This window comes from Schistocerca nitens, chromosome 1, assembly GCF_023898315.1.
Source record: "Schistocerca nitens isolate TAMUIC-IGC-003100 chromosome 1, iqSchNite1.1, whole genome shotgun sequence".
Classification (NCBI taxonomy): Eukaryota; Metazoa; Arthropoda; class Insecta; order Orthoptera; family Acrididae; genus Schistocerca; species Schistocerca nitens.
Genome location: NC_064614.1, coordinates 1059277582 through 1059305232, shown reverse-complemented (window position 1 = coordinate 1059305232; position 27651 = coordinate 1059277582). Strand labels below are relative to the sequence as shown.

The 27651-nt window shown below is 43.3% G+C and overlaps 1 protein-coding gene across 1 annotated transcript in view; it reads left to right on the top strand.

Annotated features, from left to right (window-relative positions):
• The window catches only part of LOC126197723 (inter-alpha-trypsin inhibitor heavy chain H4-like), a 195830-nt gene that overhangs the window by 76289 nt on the left and 91890 nt on the right, over positions 1-27651 (top strand). Inside the window, exons 5-6 of the mRNA XM_049934660.1 lie at positions 6393-6507; positions 10636-10796. Of these exons, the coding sequence (XP_049790617.1) occupies positions 6393-6507; positions 10636-10796 (276 nt within the window). The remainder of the gene's footprint in view (positions 1-6392; positions 6508-10635; positions 10797-27651) is intronic.

Here is a 27651-nt window from a genome sequence, read left to right as displayed (position 1 = left end):
GCCACAATAATGCGTTCACTATGCTGTTTGTAGTAGCTTATCCGCACTCCTATTTTTTTTATTCATTATTGAACCTACTCCTGCATTGCCCCTATTTGATTTTGTATTTATAACCCTGTATTCGCCAGACCAGAGAAAAAAAATCAGAGGCCTTAGAACTTGAATGCACCTCGTATGTCAACTCTTATTGGGTTTTCTTGTATCATGTAGCACATACAGGGTGTTTCAAAAATGACCGGTATATTTGAAACGGCAATAAAAACTAAACGAGCAGCGATAGAAATACACCGTTTGTTGCAATATGCTTGGGACAACAGTACATTTTCAGGCAGACAAACTTTCGAAATTACAGTAGTTACAATTTTCAACAACAGATGGCGCTGCGGTCTGGGAAACTCTATAGTACGATATTTTCCACATATCCACCATGCGTAGCAATAATATGGCGTAGTCTCTGAATGAAATTACCCGAAACCTTTGACAACGTGTCTGGCGGAATGGCTTCACATGCAGATGAGATGTACTGCTTCAGCTGTTCAATTGTTTGCCGGCCGAAGTGGCCGTGCGGTTAAAGGCGCTGCAGTCTGGAACCGCAAGACCGCTACGGTCGCAGGTTCGAATCCTGCCTCGGGCATGGATGTTTGTGATGTCCGTAGGTTAGTTAGGTTTAACTAGTTCTAAGTTCTAGGGGACTAATGACCTCGGAAGTTGAGTCCCATAGTGCTCAGAGCCATTTGAACCATTTTTGTTCAATTGTTTCTGGATTCTGGCGGTACACCTGGTCTTTCAAGTGTCCCCACAGAAAGAAGTCACAGGGGTTCATGTTTGGCGAATAGGGAGGCCAATCCACGCCGCCTCCTGAATGTTTCGGATAGCCCAAAGCAATCACACGATCATCGAAATATTCATTCAGGAAATTAAAGACGTCGGCCGTGCGATGTGGCCGGGCACCATCTTGCATAAACCACGAGGTGTTCGCAGTGTCGTCTAAGGCAGTTTGTACCGCCACAAATTCACGAAGAATGTCCAGATAGCGTGATGCAGTAATCGTTTCGGATCTGAAAAATGAGCCAATGATTCCTTTGGAAGACATGGCGGCCCAGACCAGTACTTTTTGAGGATGCAGGGACGATGGGACTGCAACATGGGGCTTTTCGGTTCCCCATATGCGCCAGTTCTGTTTATTGACGAAGCCGTCCAGGTAAAAATAAGCTTCGTCAGTAAACCAAATGCTTCCCACATGCATATCGCCGTCATCAATCCTGTGCACTATATCGTTAGCGAATGTCTCTTGTGCAGCAATGGTAGCTGCGCTGAGGGGTTGCCGCGTTCGAATTTTGTATGGATAGAGGTGGAAACTCTGGCGCATGAGACGATACGTGGACGTTGGCGTCATTTGGACCGCAGCTGCAACACGGCGAACGGAAACCCGAGGCCGCTGTTGGATCACCTGCTGCACTAGCTGTGCGTTGCCCTCTGTGGTTGCCGTACGCGGTCGCCCTACCTTTCCAGCACGTTCATCCGTCACGTTCCCAGTCCGTTGAAATTTTTCAAACAGATCCTTTATTGTATCGCTTTTCGGTCCTTTGGTTACATTAAACCTCCGTTGAAAACTTCGTCTTGTTGCAACAACACTGTGTTCTAGGCGGTGGAATTCCAACACCAGAAAAATCCTCTGTTCTAAGGAATAAACCATGTTGTCTACAGCACACTTGCACGTTGTGAACAGCACACGCTTACAGCAGAAAGACGACGTACAGAATGGCGCACCCACAGACTGCGTTGTCTTCTATATCTTTCACATCACTTGCAGCGCCATCTGTTGTTGAAAATTGTAACTACTGTAATTTCGAAAGTTTGTCCGCCTGAAAATGAACTGATGTCCCAAGCATATTGCAACAAACGGTGTATTTCTATCGCTGCTCGTTTAGTTTTTATTGCCGTTTCAAATATACCGGTCATTTTTGAAACACCCTGTATATTATGCTCGTTGTCATAAGCGCCAGCCTAACATTTCTTCCACGCGGTCCTTCATGTAACTCTACGTTCATCTGTTACATTGTTTATCAATTCAATTTTAAACTCTTTTCTGGTATCTATATTTTTTACTTTATCTGAATTGGTGCATCGTTTCACAGCTCTTAGAAATCTTATTTCGTATGCTTGAATTCTATTCCTCTGTTGTTGTTGTGGTCTTCAGTCCTGAAACTGGTTTGATGCAGCTCTCCATGCTACTCTATCCTGTGCAAGCTTCTTCATCTCCCAGTACCTACTGCAACCTACATCCTTCTGAATCTGCTTAGTGTATTCATCTCTTGGTCTCCCTCTACGATTTTTACCCTCCACGCTGCCCTCCAATGCTAAATTTGTGATCCCTTGATGTCTCAAAACATGTCCTACCAACCGATCCTTCTTCTAGTCAAGTTGTGCCACAAACGTCTCTTCTCCCCAATCCCATTCAACACCTGCTCATTAGTTATGTGATCTACCCATCTAATCTTCAGCATTCTTCTGTAGCACCACATTTCGAAAGCTTCTATTCTCTTCTTGTCCAAACTAGTTATGTCCATGTTTCACTTCCATACATGGCTACACTCCATACAAATACTTTCAGAAACGACTTCCTGACACTTAAGTCTATTCTCGACGTTAACAAATTTCTCTTCTTCAGAAACGATTTCCTTGCCATTGCCAGTCTACATTTTATATCCTCTCTACTTCGACCATCATCAGTTATTTTACTCCCTAAATAGCAAAACTCCTTTACTACTTTAAGTGTCTCATTTCCTAATCTAATTCCCTCAGCATCACCCGATTTAATTTGACTACATTCCATTATCCTCCTTTTGCTTTTGTTGATGTTCATCTTATATCCTCCTTTCAAGACACTGTCCATTCCGTTCAACTGCTCTTCCAAGTCCTTTGTTGTCTCTGACAGAATTACAATGTCATCGGCGAACCTCAAAGTTTTTACTTCTTCTCCGTGAATTTTAATACCTACTCCGAATTTTTCTTTTGTTTCCTTTACTGCTTGCTCAATATACAGATTGAATAACATCGGGGAGACGCTACAACCCTGTCTCACTCCTTTCCCAACCACTGCTTCCCTTTCATGTCCCTCGACTCTTATAACTGCCATCTGGTTTCTGTACAAATTGTAAATAGCCTTTCGCTCCCTGTATTTTACCCCTGCCACCTTCAGAATTTGAAAGAGAGTATTCCAGTTAACGTTGTCAAAAGCTTTCTCTAAGGCTACAAATGCTAGAAACGTAGGTTTGCCTTTTCTTAATCTTTCTTCTAAGATAAGTCGTAAGGTTAGTATTGCCTCACGTGTTCCAACATTTCTACGGAATCCAAACTGATCTTCCCCGAGGTCCGCTTCTACCAGTTTTTCCATTCTTCTGTAAAGAATTCGCGTTAGTATTTTGCAGCTGTGACTTATTAAACTGATAGTTCGGTAATTTTCACATCTGTCAACACCTGCTTTCTTTGGGTTTGGAATTATTATATTCTTCTTGAAGTCTGAGGGTATTTCGCCTGTCTCATACATCTTGCTCACCAGATGGTAGAGTTTTGTCAGGACTGTTTCTCCCAAGGCCATCAGTAGTTCTAATGGAATGTTGTCTACTCAGGGGGCCTTGTTTCGACTCAGGTCTTTCAGTGCTCTGTCAAACTCTTCACGTAGTATCTTATCTCCCATTTCGTCTTCATCTACATCCTCTTCCATTTCCATAATATTGTCCTCAAGCACATCGCCCTTGTATAAACCCTCTATATACTCCTTCCACCTTTCTGCCTTCCCTTCTTTGCTTAGAACTGGGTTTCCATCTGAGTTCTTGATATTTATACAAGTGGTTCTCTTCTCTCCAAAGGTCTCTTTAATTTTCCTGTAGGCAGTATCTATCTTACCCCTATTCCTCTATTGTTTGGAAAATGACAAAGGTCTCACTGACGTAGAGATGTACTGTACAGTTTCACCAAATTTCAATTTTAGTTTCTTGCCACAACCTATTTTTCAAAGTTGCAAGCATATACTGGATTCATGCAAGTTTTTTATCTACCTCTTGGTCTTATGGAAAACTTGAATTGGAAGACAGTTAGCTTTCCACTTGTTCTGATATATTGTCATAAATTTCAATTTTTAATCGCTCGTATTCACCTCCATTAAATGTGGTGACTTTAGTCTTATGGGCAGAGATCTTCGTTTTAAGTTCTTTGCACAGTAAGCACAGCTCGTGGATGGTGGTTTCCAACAGGTAATTAACTGGGAATCAATCAATAATCCAGTGCTTATTCGTGTTTCGAATAATATTTATAATCCAGGGTGAACAACTGTATCTATAACACCGGGTGAAAAGTTATACTTGCATTTAACCTCCTGATTTACGTCGAGTTTATCAGTTACCTTTGAACCCGTTTTACTTTTGTTGTTCTATTTCTGTATACAGGGTGTTACAAAAAGGTACTGCCAGTCTTTCAGGAAACATTCCTCACAAACAAATAAAGAAAAGGTGTTATGTGGACATGTGTCCTGAAACGCTTAATTTCCATGTTAGAGCTCATTTTAGTTTCGTCAGTATGTACTGTACTTCCTCGATTCACCGCCAGTTGGCCCAGTTGAAGGAAGGTAATGTTGGTTTCGGTGCTTGTGTTGACATGCGGCTCATTGCTCTACAGTACTAGCATCAAGCACATCAGTAGGTAGCATCAACAGCTTAGTGTTCATCACGAAAGTGGTTTTGAAGTCAGTGCAGTGTTTACAAATGCGGAGTTGGCAGATGCCCATTTGATTTATGGATTAGCACGGGGCAATAGCAGTGGCGCGGTACGTTTGTATCGAGACAGATTTCCAGAACGAAAGTGTCCCGACAGGAAGACGTTCGAAGCAATTGATCGGCGTCTTAGGGAGCACGGAACATTCTAGCCTATGACTCGCGACTGGGGAAGACCTAGAACGTCGAGGACACCTGCAACGGACGAGGCAATTCTTCGTGCAGTTGACGATAACCCTAATGTCAGCGTCAGAGAAGTTGCTGCTGTACAAGGTAACGTTGACCACGTCACTGTATGGAGAGTGCTGCGGGAGAACCAGTTGTTTCCGTACCATGTACAGCGTGTGCAGGCACTATCAGCAGCTGATTGGCCTCCACGGGTACACTTCTGCGGATGGTTCATCCAACAATGTGTCAATTCTCATTTCAGTGCAAATGTTCTCTTTACGGATGAGGCTTCATTCCAACGTGATCAAATTGTAAATTTTCACAATCAACATGTGTGGGCTGACGAGAATCCGCACCCAATTGTGCAATCACGTCATCAACACAGATTTTGTGTGATCGTTTGGGCAGGCATTGTTGGTGATGTCTTGATTGGGCCCCATGTTCTTCCACCTACGGTCAATGGAGCACGTTATCATGATTTAATACGGGATACTCTACCTGTGCTGCTAGAACATGTGCCTTTACTAGTACGACACAACATGTGGTTCATGCACGATGGAGCTCCTGCACATTTCAGTCGAAGTGTTCGTACGCTTCTCAACAACGGATTCGGTGACCGATGGATTGGTAGAGGCGGACCAATTCCATGGCCTCCAAGCTCTCCTGACCTCAACCCTCTTGACTTTCATTTATGGTGGCATTTGAAGGCTCTTGTCTACGCAACCCCGGTACCAAATGTAGAGACTCTTCGTGCTCGTATTGTGGACGGCTGTGATACAATACGCCATTCTCCAGGGCTGCATCAGCGCATCAGGGATTCCATGCGATGGAGGCTGGATGCATGTATCCTCGCTAACGGAGGACATTTTGAACATTTCCTGTAATAAAATGTTTGAAGTCACGCTGGTACGTTCTGTTGCTGTGTGTTTCCATTCATGATTAATGTGATTTGAAGAGAAGTAATAAAATGAGCTCTAACATGGAAAGTAAGTGTTTCCGGACACATGTCCACATAACATATTTTTTTTCTTTGTTTGTGAGGAATGTTTCCTGAAAGTTTGGCCGTACCTTTTTGTAACACCCTGTATATGTAGAACACCGGGCGAAGTGTTATACTTGCGTTTAACCTCCTGATTTACGTCGAGTTTATCACACGCCTTTGAACCCGTTTCACTTTTGTTGACTATTTCGGTATATATATTTCAGTACGACAAGTAGTATCAATGCTCTGGTTAAGTACACCCTATACGTTTCCGCCAGTATTCCAATGTCATTCGGCCCGCAGTGCCCATGAAACGTAGATCACGCTTTCTGTTTTCTGTATGTCCTTTCATGTGCTCATCCGGGGGCCGAGCTACAGCTTGTAAGTGAATGGTGTACTGCAGGCTGCTTGTCGCGCGGCGACCTGCCTCAAGAGTGGTCCGGGTTGTAACGTGCTGTCCCCGGTTACAGGTGGTGAGGGACCTGTCAGTGGAGGTGCGCGTGGAGGAACAGGCTCCCCTGCGGCTGGTGCAAGTACCCCGCATGCGGAATGACAACGAGATCACGGACGAGCCGGACGATACCAGTAAGTGGCGCACCGCGTCTTACGACTGTGTGACCAACTGAACTATGAACATTGGATGCTACACTCGAAAATTTCTGTTTGTGAAGCAACAGTTTGAATAAATATCATTCGCACAATACCGAAGACAGCAAGGGCAGGTAAGTGCAAGAACTGTCACATATTCAGCTTAAGACTGTATGCATCTATGTTGCTGGCAATAGTAATATACAGAAAAATTGAAAAGAAAACTGAAAACGAACAGTGTGGCCTTTGGAAAGATATAGGCAGCACACTACGTACGCTTAGGTGGCGACTGTTCATCAAACACAACGGTACCGTCAGAAATTCCACAGGCAATAGTGGTAGGCCCGCTCCTACTCTCCATATACATAAATGATCTGACAGACAGGATGAGAACCAATTTACGGTTCTTTGCCGATGACACTGTCGAGTACGGGTAAGTTCCCTCGTTGAGTGACTGTAGGAGGACACAAGATGACTTAGGCAGTTCAGTTCTTGGGACGAATTGCAGTTTGCTGTACATGTAGAAGAACGTAACTTAATGTGGATGAGTAGGCACAATAATCCTGTAACGTTCTAATACAGCTTTAATAGGGTGCTACTTGAGATACATCGATTAAATATCTAGGCGTAACGTTGCAAAGTGATATGAAGTGGAATAAGCACGTCAGGTCGGTAGTAGGAAAGGCAAATCCTCGACTTCATTTAACTGTGAGAATTTTGGGAAGTCTAGCTCATCCACAAAGGAGACGGTGTATATAACGCCAGAGCGACCGATTCCTGACTACGGTTAAGAGTGTTTCGGATCCCCACCAGGTCGGATTAAAGGAAGACATCGAAGCAATTCAGAGGTGTGCCGCCTGATTTATTACTGACGTGTTCGATCAGCCCTTTATCGTTACGAAGATACTTCGTGAACTCAAATGGGAGTTCCTGGAGGGAAGACGACGCTCTTTTCTCGAGGCACTAGAAGCCTCATTTGAGGCTGTAAGAACCACGAAGAAAAATGAGAGAAATTAGGTGTCGTACGGAAGCTTTTAGACTGCCATTTATCCATCGCTCCATTTAGGAGTGGAAGAAGAATGGGAATGACACCTAGTGGTACTAGATACCGTCCGCCATGCACCACGCCGTGGTTTGCGGAGTTTGTATGGAGATGTAGACGTAGATGTAGAGACAGTTCTGACGTTGCACTTGATAAATGAAGAAAGACTTAAGAAAAATCAAAACACATTCGTAGAACTGATCGATGTGGAGACAGAGAAATGCAAATTCATTGAAAATTTGGTGGAAGCTATAGGAAAATACAGATAACATACAATATGTACAAAAATCAAGAGGGAAGAAAAGAGAACGGTGGACAAGAACGAAGAATTCGAATCAAAAATAGAACAAGATAGAGGTTCAGTCTTTCGCCTATATCGTTCAGTCTATACATCGAAGAAGCAATGATTAAATGAAAGGAAGATCCATGTTTTGGATTAAAATTCAGGATATAAATGACGATGCTATTATTAGTGAAAATGAGGAAGAATTACAATACATGTTAAATAAAGTGAAGAATCTAATAACCACATAGTGTGGATTTAGAGTAATCCGAAGAAAAACGAAAGAAATGAGGAGTAACAGAAATGAGATAACCAAGAAACTTAACGTCGAAGCCGTGAACTAATGAGAACACGAAGTGATGAAATTCTGCTACCTTGATAACAAATGACGGACGAAGCAAGGAGGCATAAAAAGGAGACTAGCGTCGGTAAAGAAGCCACTCCGGTCAAAATAAATCTAATAATATCGGCCTTAATATGAGGAAGAAGTTATTGAAACTGTACGTTTTGAGTATAGCGTTGTATGGAAGTGAATCATGGACTGTTGTAAAATTGGAAAACAAAAGCGTCGAAGCGTTTGAGACGTGGTGCTAAACAAAGATTCTGAAAGTCAAGTGGACTGATCAGATAAGAAACGAAGAAGCTCTCCACACAATCGGCCAGATAAGGAACACGTGGAAGTAAGTGTCAGGATGATAGGACATGTATTAAGAATAGGGTATGCGTTAAGAACAATTTCCATGGCGCTTGAGGGAGCTGTGAACGATAAAAACTGCGCAGCAAATGCGTGATGACTTCAGGACAAGTGCTACTCTGAAATGAAGAAGAGAGACACCACACGCCTGCAAATGAATTCCTTCTCCAACAGGAAGGGGCATTGGTGTGTGGTGTTTGTGGGGTACAGAAATCAGTAGGCCACTTGTTGACAGAATGCATAATGTTCGCTTATGTGACGGCTGTCCATCTGTTCTCTGTATTGGTGACAACAATAATCGTTTCCAGAATGAATATTCTGTTGAGTGTGCACTGACAATTCCTGGCAGACTAAAACTGTGTGCCGGACTTGCACTCGATCATGGGACCTTTGCCTTTCGTGGGCAAGTGCTCTACTGACTGAGGTACCCAAACAGGCCTCCTGACCTGTCTTCACAGTTTTACTTCCGCCGGTACCCCATCTTATACCTTCTTAATTGGATCGAAGTTCCCCTGCATACCTTGCGGGACTAGCACTCCCAAAAGAAAGAACATGGCTTATCCACAGCTTGGAAGACTGTTCACACAATACATTTTCATTCCGTAGCACAATGTGCACTGTTTGATGCTTTCTGGCAGGTTAAAACTGTGTGCCGGACCGGGATACGAACCTGGGATCTGCGTCTTCTGCGGGCAAGTGCTTTATCGTATGAGCTACCTAATAGCTCCTCACGATCAACCCTCACGGCTTTGTTTCCACCAGTGCCTCATGTCCTGTCTTTCAGATCAGTGCACACTTCGCTGTAGTGTTCAGGAAACAATCCACCAGGCTGTGGCTAAGCGTTGCGGCAATGCTCGGTGAACACCAGGGGCAGGCGCTACAAGAAAGTTGTTGTGTAATACTGAGATTTTTACTCTAAAAATTCTGTAGGGCACGTACCAAGAGAAGCTAAGCAACATATTAATCATCCTGAATATATCTACTGTAGTGACCACCAAATTTGAGCCCATACTTAAGGGAACACAAATGGAGCGAAAGTATCTTCCGCCACACACCACAGAGTAAGTAAGACAGTAGATGTACATGTAAAATATACGAGTTGGTAACTCTACGTTGCAAACTTCTTTTCTTTTAACATTTTCTTGCGAGAGCGTTTTGTTGTGGTCAGACAATATTTGAGAGGTACTGGAGGCTAGTGGACGGACTTGATGGTTTCAGCAATCAATGCGTGGTATAGTTGCACGTCAGTCTGCTTCACATTTTAGCTGTTATGCCAAGTGCTGTCCCTGTACGAGTAGATGAAATAGAAATTGATGACGAACTGAAAACCTCAGCTGCCGAGAGGTGCTGTTGAAATACCTCGATGTGGACAGCTGAAAATGTGTGCCCCGACCGGGACTCGAACCCGGGATCTCCTGCTTACATGGCAGACGCTCTATCCATCTGAGCCACAGAGGACACAGATGAATAGCGCGACCGCAGGGACTTATCCCTTGCACGCTTCCCGTGAAACTCACATTCCCAACTGTCCACAATTCTACATATGTATTGTACCTTATAGACATTTGCCCAACCACTCATTACTCGCGCACGCTTTGGCGATTCCCGTAGGAGTTTGGGCAACCTGTGCGCATTCGCACAGACGAAGGTCAATGGCTGGGTAGCATTTAACTATATATATACGAAGACAGTAACTTGTTCTCGAAAGCGTGCAAGGGATAAGTCCCTGCAGTCGCGCTATTCATCTGTGTCCTCGGTGGCTCAGATGGATAGAGCGTCTGTCATGTAAACAGGAGATCCCGGGTTCGCGTCCCGGTCGGGGGCACACATTTTCAGCTGTCCACATCGAGATATATCAACAACACCTGCCGGCAGCATCGTTTATTCCAGGGAAAAGCTGCACGGTCATCAACAGTAACTGTTCTTCCGAGAACAAGTTACTGTCTTCGTATAGAAATAGAAATTGCCACTCCAAAACTGGACGTAAGAGCCTTGCTGTCAGAATATTGTATTGCCAGTGTGGTAAACAAATTATGCAAACTAGGTATTATGATAAAACATAGAAATTTCCGTCATGTGCCGCGTTCTCTGCGCTGTCTGTTGCAGCGGACCCCCTGGCGCGCATCGAGCGACCCACGCTGTCCAGCGCCATCGTGCGCTGGTCATCCACCGAGGAGGAGCAGCGGCAGCGGGGCGCGGAGGGCATCTCCGGCCAGCTGGTGGTGCGCTACGACGTGGACCGCGATGCCAGCCCCAATCAAATACTCGTGAGTCTCCACGAAACACCTCACTGCTCCCCCAACAACACACATTCGCAGCTGTGAATATGTCCCCATCGAGTACAAATTAAGATCAGATTCATCTCCATCATAATAAAACCACAAAATATCGTGCTATCATTAGATACTATTTCACAAATGCAGCTAGTGAACTGATGTCGTGCCGGTGGAATTAAGATGAGTAACGTCTAGGACGCAAAATGTATGTGTGAAATTAGTGTGCAAAACTGCGGGAAAGAACAGCACTGCAATAGATAGGAAACAACTAAATTATTGAAATATTGTTACAGAAGAGAGGGACTTGGTACCCGTATGTCAGTATTGAAGAAACACATATGATGTTTTATTTGGTTCTAAAAAGATTATAGAAACCAATAACTTAAATTGGATATAAAATAACTTGAAGTACGTCATTTGTAAGTGATAAAAAATTGTTCAAATGGCTCTAAGCACTACGGGACTTAGCATTTCAGGTCATCAGTCCCCTAGACTTAGAACTACTTAAACCTAACTAACCTAAGGACATCACACACATCCATGCATGAGGCAGGATTCGAACCTGCGACCGTAGCAGCAGCGCGGTTCAAGACAAGCGCCTAGAACCGCTCGGCCACAGTGGCCGGCTCGTAAGTGATAAAATTGGGAGGGAGAAGGGGAGGGGTGTAAGTGAAATGGCAGATAAGTATGGAGAGGAAAGGGAAGGGAAATTTAATTAGCTACAGTGCAAACGTCATAATAAATTCCTAGAAAAAAATCCACAGAACATATACCAAAGCAATTATCAAATACAATAAAGATGTATCCAGAACATTAGGAATTACGTAATGCGCGGTCTACAGTGGTGACCGATATATAATCTCACACAAAAGGAAGGTAAAAGTCCCAATTAACATTTTTTTATGCACTGACATTTCGGTGCCGGAGCAATAGTACCATTTTCATGAGAGGAAGAAAGCTAGCTTTGCGTCATATTTATCCCATAAATATATAGTTCATCCTAATACGCAGTCTCATAAAGGTATACAGGGTTGAAGTCATGCAGACAGCATACGTTGCTAAACTAAATACTTTGACGTACCTGACTAAGGGCAGGACACGAATATTTCATTTTTTACTGGTACAGTATATTTTGTTGCCAACTTAAGTTCTTTTAAGTTGTATAAAATGGGCGAGGCAGTTTCAGTGCATAAATCTCAACATAATTTGTTGACTGAACCGAACAGTGGGTTGAAACTCATTGCACATTGTTTGTGATTGGATGTAATTGATGTTTCATCAGTACTCTCCATGCTATATTCTTCGAAACATGCATTTCATGGGCAAGTTGAAGAGTACTTATTGATGAATCTATTGCCACGCTGTGGCAATTCTGTCGTCAGTCGATTTGACTAATGCAACTTCTACAGACGACGAGGTGCCGTTCATATGTCTGTGCAAATAGGGCAATACAGTCAACAAACATTATCAGGAGCGCATACATACAAATATTATACTTACTGGAATAATTACAAATGTTTATGTACAAAAAGTTGATTTACTCAATAATGCAAATATTCAACTCTCGTGTGGCCATTATACAAAATTAGTCGTACTTTTTTCCAGTGCACATTCACTGATTAGGTTTAAATTATGGTGAATATCTGCTCCCGAGCGTAGTCTCTGCTCCGTGGCAGTCTTACATTATCGCTGGGCTGCTGATTTCCCGTCGGAATCGTCGGCGGCGAGTGTGATGATTCTTTTGGTAGGGAGGTCGATTCTCCTTAGTAGGAGAGCTACGATAGAATTGCTGAGATCAACGTAACTCGGATTATGTCCTGGTGTACACAGTGATGTACTTGTTACAGGTGGCCGCTGATATACCGCCCATGTCAGGATGGTATCAGGTGGGCATCTGGGGTGTTTTTCCTACAGGCAAAATGATAAATGCCATTATTCAGGGAAAAAATGGGTTTTATTCCAAAGAACTACCACTAAGGGATACAATGCTCATGAAAACTGGCTACGGCCGCGGGGTGAACCGCCCATGGTACGGTAAGAGCAATAGGAAGGACTGGTGAACGGGTTGTACACACTTGTGAGAAGCGACACTTGTGAGAAACTGGAATGTGGCGACACTTGTGAGAAATCCGGGTTGCTAAGAGACCGGCACAGAGTGTGTCGCAAATACTTCGCCACTACCTGCTCGGCCACCACCTGCTGCCGCTTGGTGTGACTGAGCGCTCGACTTGTGCCGGCCCGGGCAGCTGCCGAGGGACATTCACACTCTTCCAGTGCAGCCAGGTTACATTATTTCAGAATTTTTTGGGCAGGGAAGAATAGCCTTAGACAAATTAGAATTCGGAGCTGCTTTTGCCCCCACGATATCATGTCAACCATTAGTCGCAGCACAGTTATGCGTAAGAGCTTTTTCATTGGAATTTTTGTTCTGATTAATCTTACATAGGGCATAATTTTCGCTCAACCTAATACGTAACTATATATTTTACAGAAACTATAGAAACCGAAAACGTTTTCAATCTTTCAACCCCCAACCCAAAATTTGATATGATAGGAGTGGCAACCTTTTACCATATATTAAGAGGAGCTAACTAAAGAATTTAGTTCTCGGTAGAAACGTTTTCTTTAATTATTTCGAAATAAACCTCAATTTTCCCGTGCCAAGCAGGGAAGTGTACTGAGGTCTAATGTGATTGCTGCTAGCAGTTAGCGTTAAGGAATGCAATTTCTAAAATTCTCTACACAAAAATGCTGATTGTGATTGTTAGAAAAGCTATGGCTTGTCAGACTTCATTAGTGAATCTTTTACAATTTGCAAGAGACATGTAGCCGACTTTGTGTCATTTCCAGGGAACACCACGAGGAGGTAGTCTCTCTTCGTCCCGCATTATATTTATTTACAATATTTGCAGGATGATTATTTATTTACAATTTTTACAATAGGGCTATTGGCGTGAACTTAGCCCCTTTTCAATATTCACAAGTGTTGCTGTAGGTTCAGCCATTTCCTTTTCATTGTAATTTCTGTGCATAGGGCACGCAAGTAAGAAACGATTTTATATTGCCGTCAGCTTGGAGTCTTGTGAGAGTCTTAGAATCTATCTCATCTGTCTTAATTGCGGACTTCTTTCTTATTTTCCCACCTAGATTTAAAACTAGTCGGTCAAATTTGTGCCCATGATATTCTGCGTCTTCTCTGAGAATTTTTACTAAGGAGTAAAAATTTGGATGAACCTTCGAAATCAATGTATTTATCCTCCGAGTCCATCCTTCTGAAACATTGTTGGTGCGGTGACGCCTTCCTGCGCAGTTCCATATATCTCTTGGCATGTCTTCATTATCCAGCCATCCAGCCATTGTTTAACAAAACAGTCGTAAGAATGCTGCAGTTTTTCATTATCTGGCGTACTCTCCTGAATGCATAGCCACCATCTTTTAACATGTCCAGGGGAATGTGAGCCAAAGCGGAACACAATCTTATGTGAAAACGAATTTCTTCGTTTTCCTTGTAGGCAGCAACAAGGCCGCAATTCTGCACTTGCTTCCACAAGCACTGATTGAACTGGTAGTTGCAGCCATCAATCTTTGCATCAGGAAACAAATGTGCTACTGATTAGATGACTGCAGCTTCAAAATCCATCATGATAGCTATAGGACTCCATCCAGGAACGGTTGCTCTTAACAGCTGTGAAAAATCGATCGTACGTTTCTCGCTTTTTATTGGGTAGCAAGGAGCACACAGTTGGAACTGTGCTTGTTTCCTCCTCAGAACTAGAAATACCGGCATGAACAATAAATAATTGTCAAAACTGCTTGCTGGAGCTTTTGAACGCTCCATCAACAAAGAACTAATTGCAGTCTGTTAAATAGGATTTTCCCCTTTCGCTGGCGAACACCAACATCCTGTCATTTGGTCCTCTGTCGTCATCTGCAAGTAAAAATTTGTTCCCATCATTCATTACCAAATGATGTTCTTGCAGAAATATTCCTGCAGCATCGATCGGATCTTGTGTAGATCCCGCGCTTTTTGCCTGATGCGTTGCAGCGATCGTTTTGCACTCCTGTGTGACGGCAGTGATGTGACGATGCAGTACTGAACTGTGGTGCACTATCTGTTTGGTGTCCCTGTAGACTCCCGCTACCTGTTCGGCCGGGTCTCCTCACAACAGTCGCTCCTCACAACAGTCGTTCCTCACAACTGTCGCAACCCCCTGGTGGACACGTACAGAGGTAAGGACGCTCGCAGGCAAGAGCGCGACCCTCTTGCGTACCTCACATGGCGGCACCCCGTCCTCCAATTGGCGTGTTTGTGGCAGAAAGTTGGCGTCTCTCATTCAGAAATGCCGTGGTGGCGTCCCTAGCTCAGCGTAATACCGTGGGAGCCAGCCACAAGTGCTGCGGAGCAGTTTACGTAACAGCTCACGGCGGTGCCTAAGTTAAAATGATGAAAGTAGAACACAGTAGAATATTTTTACCATTTTCACCCGTTATCATGTACAATGCATCATAGTTCCTGTTGTGCTGGTGACATATATAATTTGTCGTTCGAATTTATAGTGGTTTCGCTCCGCCTGGAAAGTGGGCTGCTCCGTGTTACCTACGTGGCTAGAGGGAAGGCTAGCCTGCGGCCTAGTTGCGACCATACGACTCGCAGTCACAATACGCACTATTTCCTCAAAAAGCAATTAGTTTTATAGAAACTTATCTTGTTCTCTTTGGTTTGGATGTTCAGTTTCTTCATCCATTTAAGTCTGCGGTGATGAATTACCTCTAATTATAGTGATGACTGTCGCGAATAGTTTGCTTTGTGTACTCTTTCAGCTTTCCGGGTACCACATCCCGCAACGTTAAATACATGTCTGGTAGTCCCTGTAATGAGTACTTCTCAGCCTTCTACAAACGGTCATGGAGAGTAAACAGTGGTTAACTCCACTTCGAACGCTCCACACACTGCTATATAAGCAACTCAATAACTAGTGCCTTACACACATTGCTCGTTCAAAACCTCGTACTGCCTTAAATATTCACTTCTTAACGCAGGGTAAATATTCCAAAACTACTGACAGGAGTGTTTCAGGCCTTGCAAGCATTCTATTTCGTGGAGTTTCGACATACTAATCTCGGATCACTCGAAACTAACACCTGAGAAACGCTTTAGCTCACTACTTTTGCGTTTTGCGTTTGTACGCAACTGAGAAGCTGGATCTATTTAGCACCAGACGGAATCGTCACAACACTAAAAAATAAGGACATTTTGTATTATCAAGAAAATTGGAGGGCATACATGAATCCGTACTTTGACAACCTGTAACTGATCACTGTCTATCTCACAAAATAAGTTATCCTTTTTTAGGCAATGTGAGGTGAAAAGGCGACCAAAAGTGTAACGCAAAATTATTTCTGATCTCTCTGTCTCTCCCTCCCTCTCCCTCCCTCTCTCTCTCTCTCTCTCTCTCTCTCTCTCTCTCTCTCTCTCTCCCTCTCTCTAATTGCGTGGCGTGTTTCACAAGTCATGTGGAACGTGATCGCAATGGAGCAGTTGAGTGCACAATCTTTATCGGAGTTTAATTAAAGATCCTGTTATGTAAAGACACCAAAAACTGTAACACAATTTTACTTAAATGAGCAAAACTATCACACAAACCTGTAAGCACTTTAAAAACTGCATCTTCGATCTGATGAACTAAATGTCCACAGCCTTGTAGACAATCAGTTGTCAACTTCAATAATTCAGAAGATGTTATCATACGAATTGAACGTGATGATAACTGCCGTTAAGAGGTGTCTTTTTTTTTAAAAAAAAAAAAAAAGTAAGCCAAGTTTTCTCACCATGATCTACTGGTCGGCAAATGTATGTGTACATGGCAATGGCTTTAATTTAGTGTGCTTGGGGCAGGTGACGTCTGTGCTTTTCCTACTGCTGTGGCGAATACGGTTCAGTTCATTATGAAGGGTTACCACAACAGGAACGAAAGAAGTGAGTCTCCAATAAAGAGAGAGAGAGAGAGATCCGTTTTGCACATGGGATTCTTGGTCGCCCATCTACATTTATTAATAATGTTGACATGTACCAAACAGCTCACAAAAAGCTGACAGTGTTATTAAGTCTGTAATTCACAAGTCCCTACGAAAAGCTACAGGGCTGCCGTGACACATTCATCTGCCTGATCATTTGTTGGACTAGAGTATGTATCTCGACACTGATATTTCCACTGATAATACCTTCTGTACCTACATGTCCATAAGGTAGTATTCCAGAATATGTCCTATGTGAATACGCTATTCCATCTGATTTTTGTACTCAGTAGCTCAGTAGCCAATTGGCTACGGATGCATCTAACTCTGAAGTTGGCAACGTAACATACATAAAAAGAAATCTATTATAAAACTGAATAGTTGTTTGAACACCACTGTAATTTCCTAGGCCTGGTGCCACTGGAGGTGCTATTCCGTTTTCTGCCTCCAGTCTTTGAACCAACTTTTTCACATAGCTATAGGGGGACAGAGCCACTTGCACTCCGAAGAAGTGTGCAATTTGGCATTCACCGTTATACACATAAACACCGCCAAAGACGAAAGAAGTGATAATGACAATTAAAACTCCTAGGACAGTCCAGGGATCGAACCTGTCGACCCGTGTCGCGGCACTTCACCACTGAGCCGCAGAACCATCACGTTGTACATATAAACAGCCATGCCGTCTCCCGTGCCGTGGCCAGTTGCCTTAGGTTTCTCGGTTGAGGATCCATGGTGCGAACAGCCCGATCGAGATGGTCCCACAGATTCTCGATTGGGTTTAAATCCGGGAAGTTTGGTGGCCAGAGGAGTACGACAAACTCATCTGTGCGAATGCCACGAAAACATTGCCCAGACCATAACGCTCCCTCTTCCTTTGCTTTCAGACGTTTCAAGCCGTACACGCTAATGGATGTCCGTCCTATGGAACATAAAATTTGATTCATCTGAAAAGGGCACCTGTCATCACTTATTGAGGGTCATGTTGCTGTACTGGTGTGCAAATTCCAGTCCTCGCCGCCAATGAACATCAGTGAGCATGGATGCATGATCCAGGCGCCATCTGTGATGGCTCATATGCAGCAACGTTCGCTGATCAGAGGTTGAGGTTGGTAGCTTCTTGGTTCATCTGAGGGCTTCTTGTTCGAAGGTTGCACATCTCCGCAGCCTTCATTCAAAAAGTAAGAAAGCACAAGCTGAACACCTAACAGAGTGTTTACTTGTGTAACTATAGGGTGTTCGGAAATTCCTATTACAAGCTTCTAGGACCGGTAGACGGGAGTGATTACATAACATTTTCAATAGGAACCGTGCCGTTTGGTTCCACCACGTATTCAGTTCATATGTTCAGCTCATCCACTTCTGCTTGAGAAAATGATTTAGGCGTGACACAGTACAATTATTAGGTAATAATTGGAAATTAAGCAACGAAACCCATTTAGCACTTAGGCACATTTTTTGTATTACGACTTAAGCATTAATTGTTTACATTGGTTCAAAACGGAAAAATAATCCAGCATTCTGTACACTCTATCCTTCCTTCACCATATCGTCTGTGGAGCTGTTTTCTACACGCGCATGAGAATTGAGGTGGTGCCACATCATGCTGAAACCACATTTCCTGACGGAGAGTCACATAGCTTCCAAGAAAGGGTCCAATACTTTTTGTAGGAACACCAGGTATGCAGGACCAGTTATCTAGAGTGGAAGGAACTATGGCCCAACTATATGACCCTCCGAGATACCTGCTTACACGTGAATACCAAATCAGTGCCGAAATCCCTGAACATGAGTGGCTCCAGGGTTTCCATCTGCCCGGACAAGGCTGTTCCGCAAATTCAGACCACAGTCGCTAGTGAACTTATATTCACCTGTGTACAGAACTCGATGTGGAAATAGGGGTGCGTCGATGCAGATGTGTAAGAACCACGTGCGGTAGGCAAAGCGTTGTGGAAAATCGGCTGGACCCATAGTGTGTACCCTTTTTAATTTGTACGGATGTAATTGTTACTCACGCAGAACCATCCAGACGATACTGTGACTAACACCCATAGTACGCGCAGTTGTTTGAGTACTCGTTGAAGTGTCCTCTTCATTGTAATGCAGTACATCTTCTTTAAATCCGGGCGTTCAGCGTTGCCGTGGAGCACCTCGCGGTGAAGGTACCTGTTTCTCGATGCCGCTCCGTAACTCGGGCAAAAAGTTTGCGCGATAGCGTGCTACGTTGCGGAAAACATTCGTGATACAACGGATTAGCAACTCTTCCGTTACCTCAACTTCGCCATACACAAGCAGCATGCCAGTGTATTCCGAAAACGAGTACCAAACGATGTTTTCTACATGGGATACATCTTGCAGCAAGACGGGAGTTAAGTGATATTAGGTGGCCATCTGACGTAGTAAACGTCATCCTGTCTATCCTATTGCATACCAGGACAAGCAGCTCTGAGACTTTTCTCTTTCCCTCAGCAGACGTGTACGCGTTACAAACCCGAATTGAAACCGTCGTCGGACATGAATTCCTGCTCAAAATATTATCTAGTCACTCCCCTCTACAAGTCTTAATTTCCAAACATTCTGTACAACAACAAAACAGTCAATGATATTATATAAACATAGCTATAGAGATAATGTGCTCAGGACAACTATTTACAACGTATCTGGTCTTCCACATCCTCTCCATCCTTGTCGTCCTCCAGAGCGACGACCAGCTGGACTGGCCTAGTAACATCTCTTTTTATCCAAGACAATGAGGACAACGGTTCAAGGTAGCCCGTCTCCAACTTTCCGTAGTTCTTTAGCTCTGTTGCACATGTGGCGGTGAAGTACTGTACATCCTCTTGAAGGACAATGCAAATTAATAAAATAATAAAAAGGTTGTGGATGACGTAACAAGTAGAAATTCGTGTATAAGAGGTAATTATTTATTAATAATTGAGACGTTATCTTTTACGTAATACTATGAGGCTATGCTCAGTCGTCTATCTTGAGAAGCTCTGTAGTTCGTTAACGCACTCAACAAAGTTCAGTGTTCGTAAATATGTTAAGTTCGAATTTTTACCTTTTAGTTTCCCATGATCCTTTTTAGGTCTATTACGTCTTCAATAGTTACCCGTAATAGATGCGAAATGTACATTAATCTTGCTAAGTCTTCTTGGTTCAGAACTGGCTTTGATTGAAGTATTCGACAGTTAATTAACTCCCAAATATTTTTATATTTTATACTTTATAAATTGTATGTAAACTATACAAAATTCTGTTCCATTCTCTTATACAAATCAAGAAAGGCGTACAGCTCAGACAAGTTTCATCACAACAAGAGAAAAGACCATATTAGAAAGGTAACAGAAAGAGATCGTAAAGATTCACTTTTTCATTTCCACTAGTAACTGTCTGATAGTTTCAATGATTCCACTTTATCTGTTATTTAAAGTCGCAACTATGTTTCTCTAATGTATACGTGCTTCGTCATACAGATTTTTAGAGTGACCTTTTTTCACAAATTTTTACTCACCAACTAAATAATATCACTTACCTCTAGTCCGGACCTCCAGTGGTTGCCAGTGTGCTTAACTTGATGGAAGCTCTGAAGACGCAATAAATACTCTTTGCTCTACCACTTCCAAAAGTCGTCGGTTATTTTCTGGACCATCTTAAATTTCTTTACCAAATCTATTGTTTTTGCTGGCTCGAGGACCGTGGGTAGAATGATAAGCCTTCCTCCCACGGAGAAATGAACTTGGGTAAGCGCTTGGCTCACAGTTTGTGTGATGGATCTTGAATTGAGGACAGTTTGTAGGCGTTCCTCGTCCATGCTGCAGCGCCCCAGTAACTCGCGGAAGCTTCGTTTAATCGAATCAACCATCAGCTCCGACCATCCTCCCCACCAAGTCACTCGTGGCACTACGAACTTCCATTTGATACGTTGTTTTATAACGAACTAGCATGTCTTGTCAGCAGAGCCATACTTCTGTTAGCTCCCGGTTCGCTGGATGTGAAGTTTGGACGTTGCCATGTCGACAAATAAACCGTTGGAAGGCTAATAGGATACGGTCCATTGTCTAGTTGGTTGTATGTTTTAAATGAACCGCTCTAGTTACAGCACAGGTGATTAACATGACATAACAATGATTTATAGTGATGCCTGATTTTGAGTGTAGGGCCCCGAGAAATTAATTCCAAAAACTTCAGACGGCTTGAGAGGTTTCACTCCCTAGCTCGTAATAGCCCTTCTTTCTGTTGGCCATCGATGTAACTGCAAGTGTACAGGGAAGATGACTACGTAGAAGCGTTATGATCATACGATGGGCTTGTAGTAGCCACAAAGTTTCTCTTAGTTATAACAGAATCACTCGTACTCCAAGATGTTGATTGTTATGTGTGTACATGATCAGAAGATTGGAGAAGTGACGGTTTCCTTCTACAATAATGGGTGACGTTCTTCGATAGACGCCTCAGCGTGTTGCAAGCAACCACCTAAACGTAATAACTCACCATAAATATAGGTTAAAACATTTTATCTTAGACGTGCTAGGAAGTGGAAGACCTTTGTATAGAGTGATGATTTCTGATGAGAACCATTATTCCGGAGAGTTTTAATCCGATAAAGACGAGATTCTGATATCTCTTCTGCAGTAAAGTCTTCACACGTGCCTGTTTTCCGAAGGAGTTTTCTTTTCAAGCGAAGCACGTAAGCAGTAGTTCGTAATAATTTCCAGTAAGAGCTGAATCTGTTTACGTCTGTGAGTGATCGTGGAACCCGAATGACTGAAATCTGAGGTGTTTTATCTAACTTCCTAGCTCCAAATAAAATTTTACGTACAAAGTTGCGTGATGAATGCTCTGCTATAAATTAGGATATAGTGATGGCCATGGTGGACCACATCACTAGATGTCCAGTATTCGCAATCTCTGAGGTGTGAATCCTCTTGAAACTAAATTCGCTGTGTTGTCTTCGCCTGGACAGTGTCTCCAATGAGACGGTGTGGTGAGTGTTTGTGTTTCTGACACACTGTCGCATACAAACGTTTTCCTTGTGGCGTGATCACCCTTTATCCATCCAAGGATTACAACGGAAAATGTCAAAGTGTTGTGTTTCTAAGTTTGATATTGTAGTAGCCTGGCTCCTGTCAGTGCTGCTAGCAGTTCAAGCTACTTTTACTACACATTAGTTCGGAAATACGAGGTGTGGCTAGAAAAATACCGGACTAGTACTGGTGAAACAATAAAACGAATGCAATAAGACTGAAAGTCGCGTGGCCTGTCACGTGACTCTCGCTCCGCCTACTGCTCGAGTTTCATCTGCCTCCTGCACTCAGTCTGCCCGTGGCGTCTGTTTTAAGTAGTTGACGTTTTGTCTGTGCGTCGGAAAATGTTGAGTGTACAGAAAGAACAGCGTGTTAACATCAAATTTTGTTTCAAACTAGGAAAATCTGCAAGTGAAACGTTTGTAATGTTACAACAAGTGTACGGCGATGATTGTTTGTCGCGAACACAAGTGTTTGAGTGGTTTAAACGATTTAAAGATGGCCGCGAAGACACCAGTGATGACACTCGCACTGGCAGACCATTGTCAGCAAAAACTGATGCAAACATTGAAAAAATCGGTAAACTTGTTCGACAAGATCGCCGTTTAACAATCAGAGCAGTGTCTGAGTTAACAGGAGTTAACAAGGAAAGTGTTAGGCAGATTCTTCATGAAAGTTTCAAGATGGACAAAGTGTGTTCAAAAATGGTTCCAAAGTGTCTCACAATTGAACAGAAGGAACGCCGAAGAATGATTTGTTCTGACATCCTGGAAAACATTGAAAGTGATCCCACCTTCTTACAAAATGTTATTACTTGCGATGAATCGTGGTTTTTTACTTACGATCCCGAAACTAAACGCCAATCGATGCATTGGAAAACTCCTGGTTCTCCACGACAAAAAAAAGCAAGAATGTCAAAATCGAAATTCAAGGCAATGATGATTGTTTTTTTTTTTTTTTTTTTTTTTTTTTTTTTTTGACATCAAAGGGATTGTGCACATTGATTGGGTACCAGAGGGACAAACAGTGAATCAGCATTACTACATTAGCGTCCTGGCTACCCTACGTGAGCGAGTACGGAGAAAACGGAACGATTTGTGGAGAAAAAAGTCATGGATCCTTCACCAAGACAATGCCCCAGCTCACAGTGCGTTGTCAGTGAAGACGTTTTTGGCAAAACACAACATTCCCATCTTAGATCATCCACCCTACTCACCTGATTTGGCCCCCTGTGACTTTTTTCTTTTCCCTAAAGTCAAGTCAGCTTTGAAAGGAACTAGATTTGAGACTGTTGAAGCAGTAAAAGAAAAAGCGACGGAAGTAATGTATGGACTTACCGAAAATGATCTGCAGCATTGCTATGAACAGTGGAAAATTCGTATGGAGCGGTGTAGAGACCGAGGAGGAGAGTACATTGAAGGAGATAACATGAAATTGTAAATAATTGTAAATAAATGTTTTTTCCAGCATCAGTCCGGTTTTTTTCTAGCCGCACCTCGTATTATCGCAAGAAGTGATGTACAAGACGGCACCATATTCTCTCTCAGATGTATTACAGACAATGTGAATATGGAAGCCATCGTTCCCTGGCTGTTGAATCCTCCTTGGAATGATAATATCAGATACCTCAGGGATATTTGCCATCCAGTTGCACCACCTAGCCGATAGCCTGTGAGGCAGGAGTTCGTCCCCACATGAAACAGAATTTTTCTACGATGGATATTGAAGTTATCAATCCCAGAGAGTCATAAGGACCTGCTATTGCTCGTAGTAAATTTATTTCTGTTGCAATTATTTCTGCAAATTTTGCGATGACTTGCCTCTGACTCACTGAGAATATGTCGTCTTCCTAGCTCCTTGTCATCCCTAGAATCGTGACTTTCGTTTGGATATCTCTTCCTTCCACTTTATAAACTGCGGATAACTGTTGCGAATTAGTCCCCCACATCGACAGAGTCAGTTTTATTTTCTTCATTACCGAAGATAACTCGCAACACAGAGGGACTGAGTTGCTTTCCTATTCGGTTCTCGCAGCAATGATGCATCCAAGTACATGTTCTGATGCAGTAAGGCATCTACTGCGTGGAACTGAAACTGATAATTATATGTTGGCTGACGAATAGTAGCTGAAGGCAGAAACGGGCTGCATTCGAGACCGAAACGTAAAAGTGACGAGCGATGAATTTGCCTTTGTCCTGTATTAGTGTGAACTTCAAGCATGTTATTTTTGATCTTGTACCAAAAGAAACTAGTAAGATCACTATCACCGGGGTGTAGTGAGAGCTGCAGAAAAGCTTGAAGAATATCGGTAATGACTACAAAGCCTCGCAGCCGAAGTATTATAAGGACCTCAATCACCTCAGGATACCGACTACTAAAGTGTCATTAAGAGCGTTGTGTTATTTGGGCGAGGAGACCAAACTGCGAAGTCATCGGTCTCATCGGATTAGGGAAGGATGGGGAAGGAAGTTGGCCGTGCCCTTTCGAAGGAACCATCCCGGCATTTGCCTGAGCGATTTAGAGAAAACACGGAAAACCTAAATCAGGATGACCGAACGCGGCATATCCCGAATGCGAGTCCAGTGTGCTAACCGCTGCGCCACCCCGCTCGGTTGTCATTGACAGTTCGTGTGAGGAACTGTCAAAGACTATTTGCCAGTTTGTGCTGCCCTGTCTTACTCGCTTTACCAATAGATGAGGCAAATAAAATGAATTTGTAGATTCTTCTGTAGGAGCCACTCTCTGTGATCATTTATAACTTATTCTAAAATTAAGTTGTCATAAACGTGTCTTATGTCATCATTTTCTGCATAGTCTTTTCTGTAAGGCAGCAAAAAGCCCATTGGCATCGTGAAAGTTGTCAGATAGAACGACAGCGGATTTTCGAGGAAGGCCAACTACTCGCCGTTGGTCTATACGAAAATCTTTAACTACCGCTGGCTCTTTTTCAATCGTTCTTGATCGGCGTTGATTCCGACTGCTTCTAAAAGCTACGTGCAGTGTCTCAATTCGGTTCTTCAATAGCTAAATTAATGAGATTACCGGCTGCGTGCTTAGCTTAAACATCTGGGCGATACTCACTGAGAATCCACCCGAGTTCAGAGAGCAACAATGCTTAAGACGGAGAAATGTGTACTGACGCTGCGTCGTCCACAATTTCTTAGTAGTGACCCGCTATAATAAGTAATTCAATAGGAATACAGCTTTCCACTTCCGGGGGGCCGCCAACTATAAATATTTAATTTTTGATTTATCGTAACATCTTTGGACACTGCATGATGTTCCGTGAAGTAATGTAAACTTTCGAAAGCGTAGAGCCTAACATGAATGCGTCTGCGTGCGTTACTTACCTTGAAACGCACATGTCTACGTGGCTCAGACGTGAAAGAAGATTGGACTTCATCTGCTGACAAGGGCCGAACATCAGTAACCTTCAGGTTTAGATTGTCGACCAGATTTCGGCAAATGAACGAGGATTGGCTGCCTGCATACAATATACCACGTGTGAGTTACCTTTCGCCTGTGCGCTCTATTTACAAACACGCGTGCCGTCTGAATGGGTGTGAAACTTGAACGCCCCGTGACCACATCGCCCACTGAACTATTAACGCGGACGCCGAGAGAATCAGATTGTTTGCTGCATGTCTTTGGTTGGTTCGAATAATCACAGAGTGATCGGAGATGAATCCCTTTCCAATAAGAGCATGCGGCTCTTCCTTTCTTGGAACAGTCTTTGTCAGAGTGGCAAAGATAAAGAAGACACAGGTTTCCCGATTTTAAGTTAGAATCTTGAGGCGCTCTGGAATATCCTTTACCATCTTGCAGTCCTCTGCCCAATGATCGCTATGTTCGCAAAAAAACTCAGTAAGACTTTACGGTGTATATGGTCTCGTGTTTCGAACGGCCTTGCTTGAAGTTGACGTTGAGACATGGTGCGGCAACAGTTCATCTGCCGGAAGTACTTGCTGTGCTCGTGAATGACGTTTTCTTAGGTAATTTCTGCGCAGTGAGTGCACCATCAACTTCTTTCTCTAACAATTCCATTAAACGTAGCACATCCCCTTCGGATAGTTTCTCCGTCTTGACATGAATTACCGAACGCCAACAAATGTCTACGGGGAAAGAGAGAAAAAATTTTTGGAGTGAGAATCTTACGATAGAGAACACCCAAAGGTTTCTGAGCTTGGATGCATTTATTGCGTTCTGTGAATGTCGAATTAAGAGTTTCAGGACATTCACTTCTTCTGTCCGCCCCCGGTAGCTGAGTGGTCGACAGAATGTCAATCCTAAGGGATCGGGTTCGATTACTGGCTGGGTCGTAGTTTTTCTCCGCTCACAGTCTGGGTGTTGTGTTGTCATGCTCATCATCATTTCATCCCCATCGACTCGCAAGTGGCCGAAGTGGCGCCAAATCGAAAGACTTGCACCCGGCGAACGGTCTACCCGACAGGAGGCCCCAGTCACACGACACTTAGTCTATGCGTTTGCGGTCTCCATATGTTGTGTGAAGAATTCGCTTAGTGTCTTCGTAAGCAGAAGTAATCGTTGATATCCCATCGACCGTTGTCTGAGCTTCCCTAAGAGACATCCTGTTAGGAACACGTGTTTGTTAATAGTAGACATAGAAGAATTCCTATTGATACAGCTTTCAAAATGTTCCCAAAATCTAGGCCAGGTCTCTATGTCTACAGAGAATGATTCAAGCTTAATAGACGGCAGCTTAATTGACGCAGGGATCTAAAGCACAGACGAAGCTGGATCAGTCACATACAATGCCGTGGCAGACGTAGACAATTTTTTACTCGATAGCATTTTGAGCTTTGAAAATTGCGCTGTCGAGAAAGTCATCGGAAAGAAATCCGTGTTACACTCCTCGTCCAAGACAATAACGTCTTGGAAGAGAAGTATTTTGACAAGCTGTGATATAAATGAAGCTATAATATCCTCTAAAGGTGTTGATGCGTCTAACGCACGCGATAATAAAGAACATGTGCCAGAACAAGATATTATTTGAAGCGTGCTCGCGCAACTGGCTGAGAGCAAGCAGCATTGTCCCTTACACTCCCTCTATCCCTTGAACTGAGAGAGCTTTGGTTCGATGGTAATCATTGTGAAAAGATGTAGTCTAGCTTCTGATCTTAATGAGTGAACGATTCTGATTTTGTGTGAGAATAATAAGCCAATAAAGCAATTTGCAGCAATTCGGTTCCAATAATTATGGAAGCTGTACAGAAAATTGAAATAGAGATCAACATAAACATCATTTCCGCCCTTTTCATTGCTCATGAAAACCACGCATTGCATTTTGAAACACCATTCAGGGAGACCTTCAGAGGTGGTGGTGGTCCAGGCTGCTGTACACATACTATCCACAAGTTCATCAAGGCACTGTTGGTCCAGATTGTCCCACTCCTCAACGGCGATTCGGAGCAGATCCCTCAGAGTGGTTGGTGGATCACGTCGCCCATAAGCAGCCCTCTTAAATCTATCACAGGCATGTTCGATACGGTTCACGTCTGGAGAACATACTGGCCACTCGAGTCGAGCGATGTCGTTATCCTGAAGGAAGACATTCACAAGATGTGCACGATGGGGACGCGAGTTGCTGTCCGTGAAGACGAATGTCTCGCCAATATGCTGTCGATATGTCATTCAGGTACCATACAGCCGTGAAGGCGCCTTCCATGACCACCAACGGAGTAAGTTGGCCCCACATAATGCCAACCAAATAGCAGGAAACCTCCACGATGCTGCGCTCCCTGGACGGTGTATCTAAGGCGTTCAGCCAGACCGGGTTGCCTCCA